Source organism: Cannabis sativa, chromosome 4 (assembly GCF_029168945.1).
Source record: "Cannabis sativa cultivar Pink pepper isolate KNU-18-1 chromosome 4, ASM2916894v1, whole genome shotgun sequence".
Classification (NCBI taxonomy): domain Eukaryota; kingdom Viridiplantae; phylum Streptophyta; class Magnoliopsida; order Rosales; family Cannabaceae; genus Cannabis; species Cannabis sativa.
In genome coordinates this window covers 69,449,312-69,468,612 of record NC_083604.1, presented here as the reverse complement: position 1 = coordinate 69,468,612, position 19,301 = coordinate 69,449,312, and the positions used below count along the sequence as shown (strand labels likewise).

The 19,301-nt window shown below is 36.3% G+C and overlaps 2 protein-coding genes, 1 long non-coding RNA gene and 1 pseudogene across 5 annotated transcripts; 1 reads left to right on the top strand and 3 right to left on the bottom strand.

Moving 5' to 3' along the window:
* Positions 1-430: 430 nt before the first annotated feature.
* On the bottom strand, positions 431-4,538 carry LOC115712236 (GTP-binding protein At3g49725, chloroplastic-like; annotated as a pseudogene).
* LOC115712246 (uncharacterized) lies at positions 1,450-3,651 on the bottom strand. Its single transcript, XR_009687455.1, has 3 exons — positions 2,434-3,651; positions 2,217-2,272; positions 1,450-2,084 (listed from the first exon to the last, which is right to left on the bottom strand). It is a non-coding gene; the product is annotated as an uncharacterized LOC115712246 (long non-coding RNA).
* Positions 4,539-6,464: 1,926 nt separating the features above from the next.
* LOC115712213 (pentatricopeptide repeat-containing protein At3g49710) lies at positions 6,465-9,946 on the top strand. Of its 2 annotated transcripts, XM_030640464.2 has the most exons (2): positions 6,465-6,771; positions 7,183-9,946. In XM_030640464.2, the coding sequence occupies exon 2, from the start codon at positions 7,202-7,204 to the stop codon at positions 9,362-9,364; it is 2,163 nt and encodes a 720-aa protein (XP_030496324.2). In that variant the 5' UTR covers positions 6,465-6,771; positions 7,183-7,201; the 3' UTR covers positions 9,365-9,946. The 2 variants fall into 2 exon arrangements, with proteins under 2 accessions (XP_030496324.2, XP_030496323.2); XM_030640463.2 differs by lacking the exon at positions 6,465-6,771 and having other exon boundaries at positions 6,814-9,946.
* Positions 9,947-12,080: 2,134 nt separating this feature from the next.
* On the bottom strand, positions 12,081-16,540 carry LOC115712216 (GTP-binding protein At3g49725, chloroplastic). 2 transcript variants are annotated; one of them, XM_030640468.2, is made up of 14 exons: positions 16,035-16,540; positions 15,749-15,813; positions 15,537-15,599; positions 15,366-15,455; positions 15,163-15,275; positions 15,011-15,079; positions 14,254-14,398; positions 14,032-14,087; positions 13,866-13,916; positions 13,701-13,755; positions 13,543-13,599; positions 13,126-13,245; positions 12,500-13,026; positions 12,081-12,409 (listed from the first exon to the last, which is right to left on the bottom strand). In XM_030640468.2, the coding sequence occupies exons 1-14, from the start codon at positions 16,435-16,437 to the stop codon at positions 12,406-12,408; spliced, it is 1,818 nt and encodes a 605-aa protein (XP_030496328.2). In that variant the 5' UTR covers positions 16,438-16,540; the 3' UTR covers positions 12,081-12,405. The 2 variants fall into 2 exon arrangements, with proteins under 2 accessions (XP_030496328.2, XP_060970383.1); XM_061114400.1 differs by lacking the exon at positions 13,866-13,916 and having other exon boundaries at positions 12,081-13,026.
* Positions 16,541-19,301: the final 2,761 nt, after the last annotated feature.

The following is a 19,301-nucleotide window of genomic DNA, read 5'->3' as shown; positions in this document are numbered from 1 at the left end:
TCTCTCTCTCACTCTCTCTCTCTCTCTGTAGTGGTCGCCAGAGGGGGGTCAGACTGAACGAGAAAAAAATAGAGGGATCGGCGAAAGATCGAAGGAGAGAGAGAAGATGGTAGATCGGGATTGGGATTTTTTGGGTCGTGGGGTTCAGTTCTGTGGCCCGTCTGACATGGGATGGTCGGAGAAGGCCGACTTTGTGCACCGTGAGAGAGAGAGTCTATGAGAGGGGAGTCGGAGAAGGTTGGGTCGTGGGGTAGGCAACTGGGTGCTAGGGTTTTTTCCGTTAAGAAGAAGAAGAAAAGAAAAAGGGAAAATGTTAAAAATAGAATGGGAGTTTAGGTAGTTTTGCCCCCAAAAAATTATAACTTAGATATTTATTTGCAACTGAAAGTTAAACTGAAAAAGTGCAAAACACAACATGCCCTTAGTCATTCAAGCCAAAGCGTAAGTTGCTTATGATAGATATCTAAAAGCCAGCATTCTTCACAATAAAAATGCCAGATTTGAGGAAAACTTGTGTAATTTCATTAGTTGCAAGAGTTCCCTTGAGAAATACCAGAAAACTGCTTCTAAACAACAAAGTTTTTGAGCTACCAAAGAGAAGAGAAATCGACCTGCATTCAGCTGTTTCAGTATGTAACAAGTATTCAGTCATGGAGCGACCCAAGGTAGATGTAGGAAAGAACAACAAATGGACCAGATTGAAGTGTTTACTTTTCAACAGCTATGCCATCTTCCTCTTCTCGAGGGGGGCTCCATTTTCGATTGAAGATGCTCATTTCCACAACATTGTGAGCATTCAACTTCTTATCTTGATCCTTCAGCCTCTCATCTATAAGTTCCAGCAACTCTTGCAATCCAACTCCAGTAAGCGCAGATGTTTTGACATGCGGACCAGACTGATCTTGAGGATGCAAACCCATTTGTATTTTCCAGCCCTTAGAACACTCACTTTGTTGGCCATCTGCACTCTTTAATGGGAGCATAGAACCATTTTCATCACTCCAAGGGTTTTTGTCATCCTCTGATGCCAACCAGCCCATCAGAATAATCGTCTTCTTGGTCATCCACAGCTTCAAGATCTCCAGTGGATAACTTGTATGCATTGTCATTAGTATGATCACCAACCAACTCTTCAGGTGTCACATTTGATGCTTCTACTTCTTCGTCTTCATCTTCTTCTTCTTCTTCTTCTTGATATTCTAATACACCCATGTCATCCTCATGGTAATCAATCTGAGTATTTCTCACAGCACAAGGATATAAGTGCCTTAAAATAAAAAAAACTAGTAAACAGAAGGATAAAATAGGGTTCGTTGTCATACCTTATTCCAAACTTCAATCATATTCTGAAACTTCTCTTTTGATACCCTTAAATGCACAAGAACACTAAGTACAGTTGATCGATGCTCATCGAGATTCGGGGCAGTACAGTCCAACACATGCTAAGAGGATAAAATTAAATCTGTAAAAACCTCTTTTAAACAAATACATGTCCATAAAATTTCCATCACTAAAGCATTCATGAAGAAAAACAAAGAGAAAAGGTGCTTAATTCACAAAACTAAACAATAGTCAGTGCTTGTGAACTTCAAGTAATTCATCAATTTTACTTGTGTTTTGGTAAGATACAGAAATTATTCATTTGGCTCTTAAACGATACTGACAGTCAGATCGTCCAAGTTTCACTTCTAAGGTTTCTACTCTTATACATATTTCACATTTGAAATTGGGTGACCATACCACAAGCATATCAGCTTCCATCACTTCTTCCAAAGTTGCATGAAACATTTCAACTAACTGAAGAAATAGATTGCATTTTCATTAGTGACAAAGAAAATAATCATGGAGATAGTGAAACTGTGAATGGATATAATCATTGAACTTGTTTTTCAATCCTACTGTATCACTTACAAGCACCTTCTTTTAGGAATTATATTAACATGGCAAAATCAATAAACGTACACTACAGACGAGCTTCAATTTTTTATTGAAAATTTAAAACGCAATTACAAAAGTAATTCTCAAACATATTACCCAGATGGAAGAACAACACTTCTTAATCAGGATCAATTGTTGCAACGAGTCTACAGTATACACAAAGTAACCATTAATTATAATATTAAAAATAGTAATAGAAACTAAAATATTAAGGCTTTATGAAAATTGCTTGTATGTACACATCAGAAGATACATATTATATAAGTGGAATTACTTACCGCCAATCACTATAAAGATCACTGTTTGAGAGTGCACCAACTAGTGTAGATTTCCCCTGTTAAAAGGAAAAAAGGGAACAATAGCAATTACAAGGGAAACAAGAAACAGAAAAGCGATATCCAATAGTCAAGATGACCTACAAGATCGTAATATAATTTACACCCTTTAACAGATTGCTTGAATAAAAATGAAGAAAAGTAATCTGGTTCATATAACCTACTGCATTGGTGTACCCAACAACAACAACAGTTACTAAACCTTGACCATCTGAGCCACCACGTCTCTTGCGAGCAGCCCGTCGCAATGCTCGAGTACGACGAACCTCTTCAATTTGTGATAATAACATTCTCCGCCGTTCTATAATTCTTAAATTACGTTTGAAAGGAGAAACTATTGAACACCAACAAAATTAAGCAGCCATAAATGAGACAACTGCAACTAGAAATGTATCTAATATACAATGAATTAAATGCTAACTCTTCTTAGGATATGAAAGCAAGAACACTAAACCCTAAAGAGAAATACTATTATGATCTGACATATTATCCTGCCTTTTCAATGCCACCTGATGCGAATAATATTACATCATCATGGTAAGTTACTAACTTCAATTGGTAAGTTGCTTCATTCTGTTCCAGTTTCTTTTTTGGAATTTGGTCTTGATAGACTTGACTTGCTTCTGTTTTTCTGGGTTGTGTCCCAGTGATTTAGGGGCGGTACTTTGAGGCACTCTTTTAAAATCCTCTCCAGTTAATTAAATGAAATTGTTTTATTCTAAGAAAAGAAAAATTGAAATTACACATATGAGGAGACAAAGCTTATGGAATATGAATTATGAATAAATGTGCATAATGAGCCGTGACATAGCATTTTAGCAGAAGAATCTTGTCTAAATTATGCAAAACCAACCAATATTCTAATCTCTTAAGTTTCAAATTATTACACAATTGAATGAATGGCAGAGAACATGGGACAAACCGGTGTTGGATCGTGTGGGTCTTATAATTGAGATATTTAATGCTCATGCATATACAAAAGAGGGAAAGTTGCAGGTAATGGTGTTGTTGGTAGACTTTCTTGCATATTGTAAAAGTTTTTATTTTCAACATGTGGGGTTTGCATTGAAGGACATACTTTTCTTATAGGCTGAATTAGCAGCAATATCGTATAATAAGAAGACCAGACTTGTTCGTGTACGGGGCTCAGATGAACGCCTTACTTTTGGAAGTTCTGGAGAATCTGAAGTTGTTAGTGCCCAGGGGTAAATACATCGCCCTGTTTCTAAGCTGTAAAAAAAAAGATTTAAGCATTGAAAGACTATGATCTGATATGTTTTGCCAGCATGAGAGGAAGTGGTGGATGCGGGTTTATTAGTGGTGCTGGAGAAACTGAACTTCAACTTCAGCGAAGGAGGTTGGTTTTCTTAATTACATAACTCTAAATAGTTAGTACCAAAAACTTGCCTCCAAATTCCTTCGCTGAACCCCAGACAGAATTGTGTTCACAAAAACAGCATCCACTTCACCCTGTTAAACCGATACAAATTTTTAAAATTTGAGAATCACAAGCTATTGATGTTGTGATCAATAGCAAGAACCAAAACAATCATTCAGTCATTAGAAATGTATGTTAAAAAAAAGACAAGAAAAGAATGAAAGGATGAGTTTAGTGCCTTTGATTCCACAAGATTTAGGTGGATTTTTATATTGTCCACTGTTCCAGGACCAAAATATGTGTCTGCGCAAAGTAAAATACAAACAAACCTGCATTAGAAACAGAACAAGAGGGAAAAAGAAACTAATATAAAAGCAGCCATCGCTCAAGTTCAAGCTAATATAAAAGAAAAACTTCAGCACAAATTCTGAAGCAAATGGATTTTTATTATTATTTTGCAGAATTAACATAATTGGGATTAATTCTTACACAAAAACAGTAGATTCAACGATTCAAGGCTCACCTGCGCGTGTTTTATGTCCTCTAACAAATGGGTTTTGAACGACAATATGTGAAGGTATTTCCTTGTCAAAGAAATCAGTATCGAAGTACCCATCTCGCTGTTCTTCGAGTGAGTTAGCCAGGCACAGAGCTTCATTAAGCTTGGCCTGCAACATGCTATCGGGGCGCATACGAGGCTGAACCACGAAGAGCTTGGGAAGGCTTTCCGGGTCCCTATTGAGAAGAGAAACGAGCTCATACCGATCTTCCCTTTCGCTAGTGGAGTCCTGAGAGAGAGTACGGCGCCGACGGAACCCAGATCGAAGGCGCCGAGAGAATTCCACCGAAACATGGTGATGATATGAGATTGCTTCTGTGTGTACATGTCATATTTTTGTCATAAAAGTTAAAAATACCATATTTTAAGTTTTTTTCTTAAATTTATTATTAGAATTTATATATAAAAAAAAACCAATTAGACCCATCATCCTCCATCTCCAACCATGTTCAGAACAGCATCCCAGACCCATCCTCCCTGAGTCCAGCAGCTCGAATTCGGTCGTCGTTGAGGCTCTTCGCCGCAGTCTCAGCTACACGGCGGCGCAACTCTCTTTCTCTTTCTCTCTCTCTCTCTCTCTCTCTCTCTCTCTCTCTCTCTCTCTCTCTCTCTCTCTCTTTGTTCCTCTCTTTCTCTCTCAAGAAACCCTACAATAAACCTATATATGCAGATGCATTGAGATTCTACCTCAGAGCTCCAACCTCCAAGCTCTGTGTTACGTGCAGTCTAAGATGGTACGTTACAAGCTAAGTGATGCCCACAAGTTGGTCAAGTGGTGGCGCATGTTGTGGTGCATGCGGGTGGCATGCTGATGCTTAGTTTGTATGTAGTGGCATTTTCGTAAATATCTTCAATATTGTCCAGATCGGGACAGGACTTGGTGCTCGCCATTTATTTGGGTCTACAAATAGAATGGTGCAATCGGTTTGGCGAAACTAGGTGATTTGGGATATGGTGCTTCCCATATGTCTACAGAGCAAAAATCATCTATGTTCCTGGTAGAAGGCTAAAAGCTCAGAATGCTCTTTAAGGGGGTACCTTTGTATCAGCTCTCCACCACCCCTTGCACCTTGGTGCTAAGTGAGCTACTACTAGTTAGTGGGGCTGGTAGGGCGGGCATATGAGGATCACGGGGGGACTCGTATGTCTCCATGAGTTGGAGTACTCATGGACATTATCGGACCGACCCGGTAGTGCGTCGAAGAATGCCGCCAGAGGTTCAATGGTACGTTTCCCTTGGCTTGCCGGTATGCCGCTTGCACGGGACGTGGCATAGATCCTCCAAGAGACGTCGTGGCGCGCCTAGGCCACGAGTCTCAACACGGGATGACACGGGTAGTCATTCGTGGGCTAGTTTGCATACGCGCATGGGACGGATGCACCATGTTGGAAAGGGACAGAGGTCTAATGTATGAAATTAGTTTGGTGGCTTGTCTTGAGGGCCTGCCAACATGCGTGGAGGCATGGCGCCTTGAGGATTGGTCCATGGACGTATGGGAGTCCTTGGGCGACGAGGGAGACTGTTTGGACAGTATCGAATGGGGCATGATAGAAGCGTTGGCACGTTAACTTGGTGTTGGCATCTTGCCACACATGATACCTTGGTCACGAGCGACAAGGTGAGCGTCGGTGTTGGGATTTGTCTTATCATGATGGGAACCTATGGACAGTGCGAGTATCTTGGCTAGAGAGCCTCGATGCATGGAAGCACTCATGGATGCTTGCGAGCATGACTCGACGGGAGTTGTTCAAAAGACGTAAGTGTGCACGAGGCACACGGTGGCGCGAAAAATGAGCCCATTGTTACTCGGATGGTTGGAAGGCTGATCTTGGCTTAGAGAAATCAAGGTGCCGCACGGGTGTTCCGCTGCCTGAAAAGGTGAGCCCGTGACACTCTACATTCATTCTTCCAAGGTGTGTCTCTAACTCTAATCTATCTCTCTTTTGAATTTTTATTATTGTTAATGTGAACTTTGTAATAAAAAAGTAAAATGCATTTCGAATCATGAATTCGTGTTTTTAATTTTTGCTCTTGAATGAGGGAATGAGTGTGTTGTTGGTCGGTTTAGAAATGATTCAATTTGTTTTTGTTTGGTTAATCTAATTTTTGGATCTTTGAATTTTTCATCAGAGAAAATTGGAACTTGACTCAATTTGTCGAAATAACTAGGCTTCAATTTTTGCAATTATTAAGTTTAGAATAATCTTTACAAACTAGCTGTAAAATACCTTGGTTTTCCACTTTTATATAACAAGCTATATATATACTGTATATATAATAGGTATTTAGAGATTTATAGAGATTTTTTTCTCAAGCAGTACAGTAGAAATATAATAAGGCTAAAGACTGATCAGCTAGGGATCATGTATATATATAGTGGTAGTGTAGTAGTCAAAATAACTTCCAATAATATTTATATATAGATATATTTTGGCTTATTGTATAAGTTTCAAGTTTGCATGGAGAGAAGTTGGTATATCTGGTTATTATAATAAGGGGAAAGTCAGGGCAATCTGATACCACCAAACCATGCTTTTAAGATTAACTTACCTTTTATAAGGTTATTTTCAAACTTTTAGCCAATAGGTTGAAAATTGTGTTCTAGATAAAATTATCTCTCAATTTTAAAGTGTTTTTGTGTTCATTTATTCTTTCTATCATTGCTTTAATTTGTTTTCCAGGATGTTTTTAAAATTGTACAACATAATTTTTTTGATGAAAACAATTAAATGATATGTCTTGCTTTGTTATTATGGTTGGGCCGTTTTTAAGGATAAATCTTCTCGTTGCTAGAAATGAGAAAGAAAGTGTATATTTTTATTCATCTCAAAGTTTATTGAATTAGTTTTTGAGGAGCAGAAGGACTATGTTGGTCCAGTTTAGTGAATTAGTCTATGCATTTCATAATAGCTCAAGTGAATTTTATGATTCTTTGTGGTTTATTAACTACCCTGTCAACTACGGATTGCAGAGATATCAAAGAACAAGTCATGAGCCAAATCTTATGGACTCTTCAAAGCTTTCGCCATCTCTTGAAGGCCTGCATAGCCGAGAGAGACCTGTTCACAGGAAAATCTCTTCACACCATATACGTCAAGTCCCTTCTACCTCCCTCCACCTATCTCTCCAATCATTTTATTCTATTGTACTCCAAATGCGGCCACCTTTACTCTGCTCGACACGCCTTCGACCACATCCCAGACCCTAATGTCTTCTCCTTCAACGCCATAGTCGCCGCATATGCCAAAGAATCATTAAGCCATATTGCCCACCAACTGTTCGATCAAATTCCTCACCCAGATTTAGTGTCTTATAACACTCTCATTTCTGCTTATGCTGATCGAGGTGAGACACAACAAGCTTTGTTCTTGTTTAAGGAGATGAGAAAGATGGATCTTGACATGGATGGTTTCACTTTGTCAGCCGCAATAACAGCTGCTGGTAAGGATGTTGGTTTGGTTAGGCAGCTGCATTCACTGGCAGTTTCGGGTGGGTTTGTTTTTTTTGCTTCTGTCAACAATTCTCTGGTAACGTATTATGGTAAAAATGGGCTCTTGGAAGAGGCTAAGAAAGTTTTCAATGGAATGGGTGAGGAGGTGAGGAATGAGGTGTCATGGAATTCGATGATTGTGGCATATGGCCAGCATCGCGAAGGGTTTAAAGCCCTGAACTTGTTTCAGGAATTGGTTAGCAGGGGATTGTATGTTGACATGTTTACTTTGGCCAGTGTTTTAACTGCATTCACATGTGTGGAGGATTTGATAGGTGGGCTTCAGTTTCATGCTAAGTTAATCAAGGCAGGTTTTAACCAAAACTCTCATGTTGGGAGTGGCTTGATTGATTTATATTCCAAGTGTGGTGGTGGTATGTTAGATTGCAGGAAAATTTTTGAAGAGATTCCTTCACCGGATCTGGTTCTTTGGAACACAATGGTTTCTGGGTATTCTCAACATGATGAATTTTCTGAAGACGCTCTATATTGTTTCAGACATATGCAGCGTGTTGGTCACAACCCTGACGATTGTAGCTTTGTTTGTGTGATTAGTGCGTGCTCCAACTTGTCATCACCCTCTCAAGGGAAACAAATTCATTCTTTGGCAATCAAATCTGAGATTCCTTCAAATATTATTTCAGTGAATAATGCTCTTATCACAATGTACTCAAAATGTGGGAATCTTCATGATGCAAGAAGGTTGTTTGATAGAATGCCAGAACACAACTCTGTCTCCTTGAATTCAATGATTGCAGGATATGCTCAGCATGGTATTGGGATGGAATCACTCCGTCTTTTTGAGCAAATGCTCCAAACTAGTATCAAACCTACAAGTATAACATTTATCTCAGTACTTTCTGCTTGTGCTCACAATGGAAACGTTGAGGAAGGTAAGAAGTATTTTTATATGATGAAGGACAAATTTGGTATAGTACCTGAAGCAGAACATTATTCATGCATGATAGACATGTTGGGTCGAGCAGGCAAACTGGATGAAGTGGAGAAGTTCATTGAGACAATGCCATTTAGCCCTGGTTCTATTGGTTGGGCTTCATTACTCGGTGCTAGTAGAAAACACGGAAACATGGCATTAGCACTGAAGGCGGCCAATCAAGTTCTTCAGCTAGAACCTTTGAATGCTGTTCCCTATGTCGTGTTGGCAAATATGTATGCTAGTGCAGGAAAATGGGAGGAAGTAGCAACTATTAGAAAGCTTATGCGGGACAGCGGTGTGAAGAAGAAACCAGGATGTAGTTGGATTGAGATGAATAAGCAAATACATGTTTTTGTGGCTGAAGATAGTTCCCACCCAATGATCAAAGAAATTTGTTCTTATTTGGAAGAGATGTTAATAAAGATTAGGCAAGTCGGCTATGTACCAGATGTAAGATGGTCTTTGGTAAAGGAAGATGAAGTAGTGGATGGAGAACGAGAGATTAAACTAGGACATCATAGTGAGAAGCTTGCAGTTGCATTTGGGCTCATTTCAACTAGAGAAGGAGAGCCTATTCTTGTGGTGAAGAACCTACGAATATGTGGGGATTGCCACAATGCTATCAAATTTATCTCAGCCATTTCTGGGAGAAAAATCACTGTGAGAGATGCCCACAGGTTCCATTGCTTTAAAGATGGGCATTGCTCTTGTGCGGATTTTTGGTGAGAACTAAATATGCGTTCCACCATGATGAGCTCCTCATTTTGTTCTAAAGGGAGAGGGGTTAACAGAAGAAGAAGGCAAAACTTGCTAAGTATATAAATAACAATGATACACCTAGGAAAAAAATTAAAATTATAAGAGCTTGAACTACAATAAGTGGTGGAAGGTAAATTATGTGCACATCCTTAAATGAACCAGGGTCAAAACGAAGGATATGCTAGTGAACATAATATTTGACATCACCATCAGCTAGATAGGCTTTGAAAGGAGAAAGGAAGTTAGAATTCCAACAAAAGTTTATTATTGAATTCACCCGACATGATAGTACCTTTTTCTTTTTTCTCGTTGTTAATCACGGTCACCACCAGTTTTGATTCCAATTAAAGCCTCTTGAAATACCAACTTATCTGGTGTCATTGCTTGGTATTCATCAAAAAAAAAAATCTATTGTATTATATAGGGCTGTTCATAAAATACTTATGTGAAACAACAACAATAATTTGAATTTTTTACTTTTGTTTTATTTATATTAATTTGTTGTTGGAGACATAGAACAACAATAATTTAACTTTTTTCGTTGTTAGTTATGTGAATTTTTTTTTTAATAAATATTAAATAATTTAATATTGAAAAGTAACCAATCTAATCTGCACATGCAGATTAGATTTGAGCTAATATAAAGATTGAGTTAGATCCAAAATATAAAATTTTGAATACATTATGAGCAAAATAGTGTGGATTAGATTAAATGAACTTTCCTATTATTGCTTGGATCTTGTCACAAGTAGCCCTAATGATTTTGAGTTTGTCATTTGTCAAGTGAATGATTTGCTGATCACTAATGTCTCTTCCACTATTCTATTAGCATTGTGTAGACAGTAACTCAGTAATGGGAATTAATTTGTTGCATAGTTCCAATAATGAAAATTATCGAGAGATTACAGAAGGTAATCATAACAGCATCCAGAAAATTCAAATGCATGACATCTAAAGTATTGTTCTAACGATTTACAAAGGCAATACCAATGAGCAACTGAAACATAAAGTAGAAGAGATTTCTACTTACAGGACGTTCAAAATTGGAGAACTCAGGAATATTTGCTATTTGTTTACCAAGATAACCTAAACATGAAAAAGGAGATAATGGAACATCAAATTAAATATTTCCAAAAGAAAACAATATCTATAGTTATATAAATTCTATACTCACTAATACAAGCAAAATTGTAGCAATAAAATGACAAGAAAGAACAAAACAGGAAATTTTTGCATGTCTTGTGTGTCAGCAAAAGATGTGAAAAAAATAGAATGAGAATGTATAATCTGTATGTAATGCTGTTAATGGGAATGCTGACCTTTAGACCTTATTCATTAGTTCTGATGAGTCACTCACATTTTACTATCAATATAAATGTCTTACATTGATTAGGAGGAAAAGAAAAGTAGAATCTACTAAATCTACAGAATTAGCTAATGCATAGAAGAACTAGAGAAAAAATGTTTGGCTGAGATTTTTTTATTATAAGAATTTCTCAACAGATCTATACAGTAGTGATAAATAAAACATGAGGGCTTTATGTATCAAAATTTTGAGAAGAGATAGAATTTTTATTTTTTTTTTGGACTAAACCAGCAAAAATAACAATACCATCAGAAGATACTGGCCGATTCTGGAAGAGTTCTGCTCATATATTTTGGATCAGACACAAACTATAAACAAGAGAAAAGGACTTTGTTCTCTATGGTAGTGGAAATTTGAGATCTAACTTGAAAAAGAGATAAAAGAAAAAAGATTACAATGTGTAAAAGAATTTCTTCTAAATTAGACCTATGTTGAATAAAATCCATATCTAAACTAATTTATATACATAATAAATAAATGCATGTATATTAAATTGAATGGTAATAAGCTTGCAATAATAATAATTTTGGCCAAACAACAAATTTGCAAAATTTTACGTCAAAACCCACAAAAATATCCTAAATTCCAAAAATTAAATTCAAAAAAATCATATTAATAACCTCAAAATTCTCTAAGTTAAATATGTATACTAAGTGTTAGATTTAGTGTGATGATGAGTACAAAACAATAAGATATGAATCATTTAACAACATCAACACCTTGCAAATACTTATAGAATATTGAGGTACATCAAATTCAATTGGACTTTTTTTTTTGGAAAACAAAATCAATTGGACTTTTTGATTAGGATTTTACCTTTTGGAAGATGAATATGGAGATAATATATAGTGATCTGACAAGAAAAAATAAGATGATCTTACAATTGGGGTGCATGCATGGGGAATTCCTGCCAAAACACACTCTCAAACCCTCACACTTTATTCAAACCATATGGCAGCCAACATGTTTTTGTAATAGGCTTTACAAGTGTATTTTATATTCACAACGATATAAAATACACTTGTAAACTACCCAATTATGTACAAAAGAGTTGGGGTATTTCCTCTTTAGTTAAAATGTAACTAACAATACATTTTGATAACGTTATTCAAATAACTAGATCTTTTTTTTTTTTGGTGGTGGGGGCAAATAAGTAAAAAGAATATTATGGTTCAATTAGAAAAAGAAGACCTAGATTTGACACAATGAAAACTTCCCAATCTTGTCCTGACTCCTGAGTTGTTGCTTCAATCCCATTATCCCAGTCCCTCCTTCCCATTCATGTTCAAGGAAAACAAGCAATACAGACTAATAAGATACATAGAAATATGAGATTATTGCCACTGAATTTACATTTTACAGTGTGCTTTACCCAATAGTAATAGTAAATACAACTAAAAAGTGCAAAACACAACATGCCCTTAGTCATTCAAGCCAAAGCGCAAGTTCTTTATTAGTTGGGGAAAAAAGAACGCTTATGATAGATATCTAAAAGACAGCATTCTTCACAATAAAAATGCCAGATTTGAGGAAAACTTGTGTAATTTCATTAGTTGCAAGAGTTCCCTTGAGAAATACTAGAAAACTGCTTCTGGACAACAAAGTTTTTGAGCTACCAAAGAGAAGAGAAATCGACCTGCATTCAGCTGTTTCAGTATGTAACAAGTATTCAGTCATGGAGCGACCCAAGGTAGATGTAGGAAAGAACAACAAATGGACCAGATTGAAGTGTTTACTTTTCAACAGCTATGCCATCTTCCTCTTCTCGAGGGGGCCTCCATTTTCGATTGAAGATGCTCCTTTCCACAACATTGTGAGCATTCAACTTCTTATCTTGATCCTTCAGCCTCTCATCTATAAGTTCCAGCAACTCTTGCAATCCAACTCCAGTAAGCGCAGATGTTTTGACATGCGGACCAGACTGATCTTGAGGATGCAAACCCATTTCTGTTTTCCAGTCCTTAGAACACTCACTTTGTTGGCCATCTGCACTCTTTAATGGGAGCATAGAACCATTTTCATCACTCCAAGGGTTTTGGTCATCCTCTGATGCCAACCAGCCATCAGAATAATCGTCTTCTTGGTCATCCACAGCTTCAAGATCTCCAGTCGATAACTTGTATGCATTGTCATTAGTATGATCACCAACCAACTCTTCAGGTGTCACATTTGATGCTTCTACTTCTTCGTCTTCATCTTCTTCTTCTTCTTCTGCTTCTTCTTGATAGTCTAATACACCTATGTCATCCTCATGGTAATCAATCTGAGTATTTCTCACAGCACAGGGATGAAATTTTATAAGTGCCTTAAAATAAAAAAAAAAGTAGTAAACAGAAGCATAAAATAGGGTTCGTTGTCATACCTTATTCCAAACTTCAATCATATTCTGAAGCTTCTCTTTTGATACCCCTAATTGCACAAGAACACTAAGTACAGTTGACCGATGCTCATCGAGATTCGGGGCAGTACAGTCCAACACATGCTAAGAGGATAAAATTAAATCTGTAAAAACCTCTTTAAAACAAATACATGTCCATAAAATTTCCATCACTAAAGCATTCATGAAGGGAAACAAAGAGAAAAAGTGCTTAATTCACAAAACTAAACAATAGTCAGTGCTTGTGAACTTCAAGTTATTCATCAATTTTACTTGTGTTTTGGTAAGACACAGAAATTATGCATTTGGCTCTTAAACGATATTGACAGTCAGATCGTCCAAGTTTCACTTATAAAGTTTCTACTCTTATACATATTTCACATTGAAATTGGGTGAACATACCACAAGCAGATCAGCTTCCACCACTTCTTCCAAAGTTGCATGAAACGCTTCAACTAACTGAAGAAATAGATTGTATTTTCATTAGTCACGAAGAAAATAATCATGGAGATAATGAAAATGTGAAAGGATATAATCATTGAACTTGTTTTTCAATATACCTGCACTGGCAAATCTGATATAAATCCTACTGTATCACTTACAAGCACCTTCTTTCTGGAATTATATTAGCATGGGAAAATCAATAAACGTACATTACAGACGAGCTGCAATTTTTTATTGAAAATTTAAAATGCAATTACAAAAGTAATTCTCAAACATATTACCCAGATGGAAGAACAACACTTCTTAATCTAGGATCAACTGTTGCAAAGAGTCTACAGTATACACAAAGTAACCATTAATTATAATAAACTAAAATATTAAGGCTTTATGAAAATTGCTTGTATGTACACATCAGAAGATACATATTATATAAGTGGATTGACTTACCGTGAATCACTATAAAGATCACTGTTTGAGAGTGCACCAACTAGTGTAGATTTCCCCTGTTAAAAGAAAAAAAAGGGAACAATAGCAATTACAAGGTAAACAAGAAACAAAAAAGCAATATCCAATAGTCAAGATGACCAACAAGATCGTAATATAATTTACACCCTTTAACAGATTGCTTGGATAAAAATGAAGAAAAGTAATCTGGTTCATATAACCTACCGCATTGGTATATCCAACAACAGCAACAGTTACTAAACCTTGACCATCTGAGCCACCACGTCTCTTGCGAGCAGCCCGTTGCAAAGCTCGAGTACGACGAACCTCTTCAATTTGTGATAATAACATTCTCCGCCGTTCTATAATTCTGAAATTACGTTTAACAGGAGAAACTATTAAATACCAACAAATTTAGCCAGCCATAAATGAGACAACAGCAACTAGAAATGTATCTAATATACAATGAATTAAATGGTATTAGGATATGAAAGAAAGAACACTAAACCCTAAAGAGGAATACTGTTATGATCTGACTTATCCTGCCTTTTCAATACTGCCTGATGTGAATAATATCACATCAACATGGTAGTTACGAACTTCAATTGGTAAGTTGCTTCGTTCTGTTCCAGTTTCTTATTTGGAATTTGGTCTTGATAGACTTGACTTGCTTCTATTTTTCTAGTTTGTGTCCCAGTGATTTAGGTGTGGTGCTTTGAGGCACTCTTTTAAAATCCTTTCGGTTATATAAATGAAATCTTTTTATTCTAAGAAAAAGAAGTGAAATTACAGATATGAAGAGACAAACCTTATGGAATATGAACTTCAACTAAGATAAATTATGAATCAATGTGCATAACGAGCCGTGACATAGCATTTTAGCAGAAGAATCTTGTCTAAATTATGCAAAACCAACCAGTATTCTGATCTCTTAAGTTTCAGATTATTATACAATCAAAGTTACATAATTAAGGGAACCAACCTCCGTCGCTGAAGTTGAAGTTCAGTTTCTCCAGCACCACTAATAAACCCGCGTCCACCACTTCCTCTCCTGCAAGCAAAACATATCAGATCATAGTCTTGCAATGCTTTAACCTTCTTTTTTACAGCTTAGAAACAGGGCGATGTATTTACCCCCGGGCACTAACAACTTCAGATTCTCCAGAACTTCCAAAAGTAAGGCGTCCATCTGAGCCCCGTACACGAACAAGTCTGGTCTTCTTATAAGATAGTGCTGCTAATTCAGCCTATAAGAAAAGGAAGTCCTTCAATGCAAACCCCACATGTTGAACATAAAAACTACAATACACAAGAAAGTCTACCAAAAATACCATTACCTGCAACTTTCCCTCTTTTGTATATGCATGAGCATTAAATATCTCAATTATAAGACCCACACGATCCAACACCGGTTTGCCCCATGTTCTCTGCCATTCATTCGAAGACATTAAAAGTATAAGTATCTTACCAAATGCAGGATAATAAAATAGTTAGTACCAAAAACTTGCCTCCAAATTCCTTTGCTGAACCCCAGACAGAATTGTGTTCACAAAAACAGCATCCACTTCGCCCTGTTAAACCGATACAAATTTTTAAAATTTGAGAATCACAAGCTATTGATGCTGTGATCAATAGCAAGAACCAGAACAGTCATTCAGTCATTGGAAATGTATGTTTAAGAAAGAAAGACAAGAAAAGAAAGAAAGGATTAGTTTAGTGCCTTTGATTCCACAAGATTTAGGTGGATTTTTATATTGTCCACTGTTCCAGGACCAAAATATGTGTCTGCGCAAAGTAAAATACAAAAAAATCTGCATCAGAAACAGAACAAGAGGGAAAAAGAAACTAATATAAAAGCAGCCATCGCTCAAGTTCAAGCTAATATAAAAAGAAAAACTTTAGCACAAATTCTGAAGCAAATGGATTTTTATTATTATTTTGCAGAATTCACATAAATGGGATTAATTCTTACACGAAAACAGTAAATTCAACGATTCAAGGCTCACCTGCGCGTGTTTTATGCCCTCTAGCAGATGGGTTTTGAACGACAATGTGTGAAGGTATTTCCTTGTCAAAGAAATCAGTATCGAAGTACCCATCTCGCTGTTCTTCGAGTGAGTTAGCCAGGCACAGAGCTTCATTAAGCTTGGCCTGCAACATGCTATCGGGGCGCATACGAGGCTGAACCACGAAGAGCTTGGGAGGGCTTTCCGGGTCCCTATTGAGAAGAGAAACAAGCTCATACCGATCTTCCCTTTCGCTAGTAGAGTCCTGAGAGTAAGGCGCCGAGATAATTCCACCGGAACATGGTGATGATATGAGATTGGTTCTGTGTGTACACGAAGAGTTTATAGTTTGGCAGAGAGACCTGAGAAGAGAACGTGAGAGTGTAATGGGTCCTTTAATCATTTGAAGAAGGTTCGCTCTGTGATTTGATCAATGTCGAAAAGGAGGAGTAATGTAATGGGTATGTTTTCTTTCAAGCATCGGAAAAGAGAAGGAGAAGGGGTTTAGGGAGGTTTTTTTTATTCTTTCACAATGTCCTGTCGTTGATCGTGAAACGACAATAAACATAAGGCTTGTCGTTTGAGCCTTTGGGTCGAGAATCCCTTAAAACGACATACCAATCACTCGTACAATACAAAATTATGAATTAAAAAATAAGTGTGAAAACTTAACACTCTATATATTATTAAAAAAAATTCCACTCACAGTAAAAAAAAATTAAAAATTTAAATATGTGGCATAAAAATATTGGATATGATTTTGTCCCGTTATTGTACTTTCACGGATTGTAATCCGTGATGTACGGCAGCCGTCAGATGAGGGAGTTATTTGATCTGACAGCTGAGATTGATCTAGGGGTAATTAGGGTTAAAAAGTAAAAACGTAGCCTGACACTCATTTAATGTACTCTGAGACTCATCTAATTTACCACAAAATACAATCCGTGAAAGTACATCACGGGACAAAATCATATCCCGAAAAATATTTACAAACTAAAGCTAAACATTTCGGCTATAATTATAAACCCTATCCACTTGAATTTAATTATGAAAAAATTACACAAAATATGATAAAAAATTAAGTGTTTACTTTTTTTTGATGTATATTTTTTTTAAAATATAATCTAGTTATGAATTTTTAGTTTTCCTTACATTTGTATGGAATTTGTATGTTATATTTTTGTCATAAAAGTAAAAAATACTATATTTTAAGTTTTTTTCTTAAATTTATTATTAGAATATAAAAAAAAAACAAAGAAACAAAAAACAATTAGATTTAGACCCATCCTCCATCTCCAACCATGTTCAGAATAGCACCCTAGACCCATCCTCCCTGAGTCCAGCAGCTCGAATTCGGTCGTCGTTGAGGCTCTTCGCCCACATTTTTGTCTTTTGAGAGTTTTGGAGCTCGCGGTCTCAGCTACACGGCGGCACAACTCTCTCTCTCTCTCTCTCTCTCTCTCTCTCTCTCTCTCTCTCTCTCTCTCTCTCTCTCTCTCTCTCTCTCTCTCTCTCTCTCTCAACCCTACAATATACCTATTTATGCAGATGCATTGCGATTCTTACCTCAGAGCTTGAAGCTCAAAGCTCTGCATTCATTTTTCCAAGGTGTGTCTCTAACTCTAATCTATCTTCTTCTTCTTTTTTTTTTTTTTGAATTTTTGTTATTGTTATAGTGAACTTTGTAATAAAAGGGCATGTGTTGGTAGGCATTGGACTGGATTGGACAAAATTAGATTATGTTGAAAGTAATTCTATGTTTAGTTTAAGAATGAGGAAATTACACTTATTATGAGATTTTAAGAGTTCTTATGATAAATATGACACATTTAAGTTTGATCAATTTATATGGTATTTTTTTATTTTTAGGTCTTTGTATGGTATTTGATATACCATGTATATAAATTAGGTTTTCAAATCTCATATTTAATGTTTTTATTTGTTTATGTAGTTTTATTTGTCATAGTCGTCGGAAAAATTACCGGAGTAGCGGTCGGTGCTGAAAAAGTCGTCGGAATTGCTACTGACGCCGAAAAATTTGTTGGAATTGGCATTGTCGCCAGAAAAATTACTAAAAAAATCACCAGGTTGATTTCTTGATGAAAGAAACCGGTTTCTTAATGAAGAAACCACTATCTTAGTAATTTTTTCTGTAACAATGCCAATTCTGACGACTTTTCTGACACTGGTAGCTACTCTGACGACTTTTCCGGCACCGACAGTAAACTTCGAAAAAGTTATCAGAATTGGCATAGTCGCCTGAAAAATTACCAAGAAATTGGTTTCTTGATGAAAAAATCAGTTTCTTAGTGATTTTTCCTAACGACAATGCCAATTCTGATGACTTTTTCGACACCAGCAGCCACTCCGGTGACATTTCTGGCACTGACAGCAAATTCCAGAATAATCGTTGGAATTGGCATTGTCGCCAGTAAAATCACCAGAAAAATCATCAAAAAACCGGTTTCTTCATCAAGAAACCAGTTTCTTGGTAATTTTTCCGGCGAAAATGCTAATTCCGACGGCTTTTTCGACACCGACGGCAACTCTAGGATTAAATTGGATTGGATCCAAAAAAAATGAAATCCGCACTTAGTGCGGATCGGATGCACTATAGGGTTCGTTTGGTACGTCGTATTACACCATATTGTATTGTATAGTATTATATTGAATTGTATTTTATATAATATTTTTATGTAAAACTATATGTGGTATTAATTTTTGTGGACACCTAAATATATAATATTTTAATATAAAATAAAGTTTAATGTAGTATTATATAAAAATATGGTATATAATTCAATTTAATATAATACAATACAATACGACCTAATACGACGTTCCAAAAGAGCCATATGAACAAAATAATGCGGATTAGATTGAATGAACACCCCTAAATTAGTCTGTCTAATCTAGTCCAATCCTACGTACCAAATGAACCCAGAAAGTAAAATGCATTTCGAATCATGAATTCATATTTTTTATTTTTGCTCTTGAATGAGGGAATGAGTGTGTTGGTTGGTTTAGAAATGCAAATAATTTTTGGAAAGATTCAATTTGTTTTTGTTTGGTTAATCTAATTTTTGGATCTTTGAATATTTCATCAGAGAAAAATGGAACTTGACTCAATTTGTCGAAATAACTAGGCTTCAATTTTTGCAATTATTAAGTTGAATAATCTTTACAAACTAGTTGTAAAATAGCTAGGTTTTCCACTTTCATATAACAAGCTATATATAATGTACATATACACTGTATATAATAGAT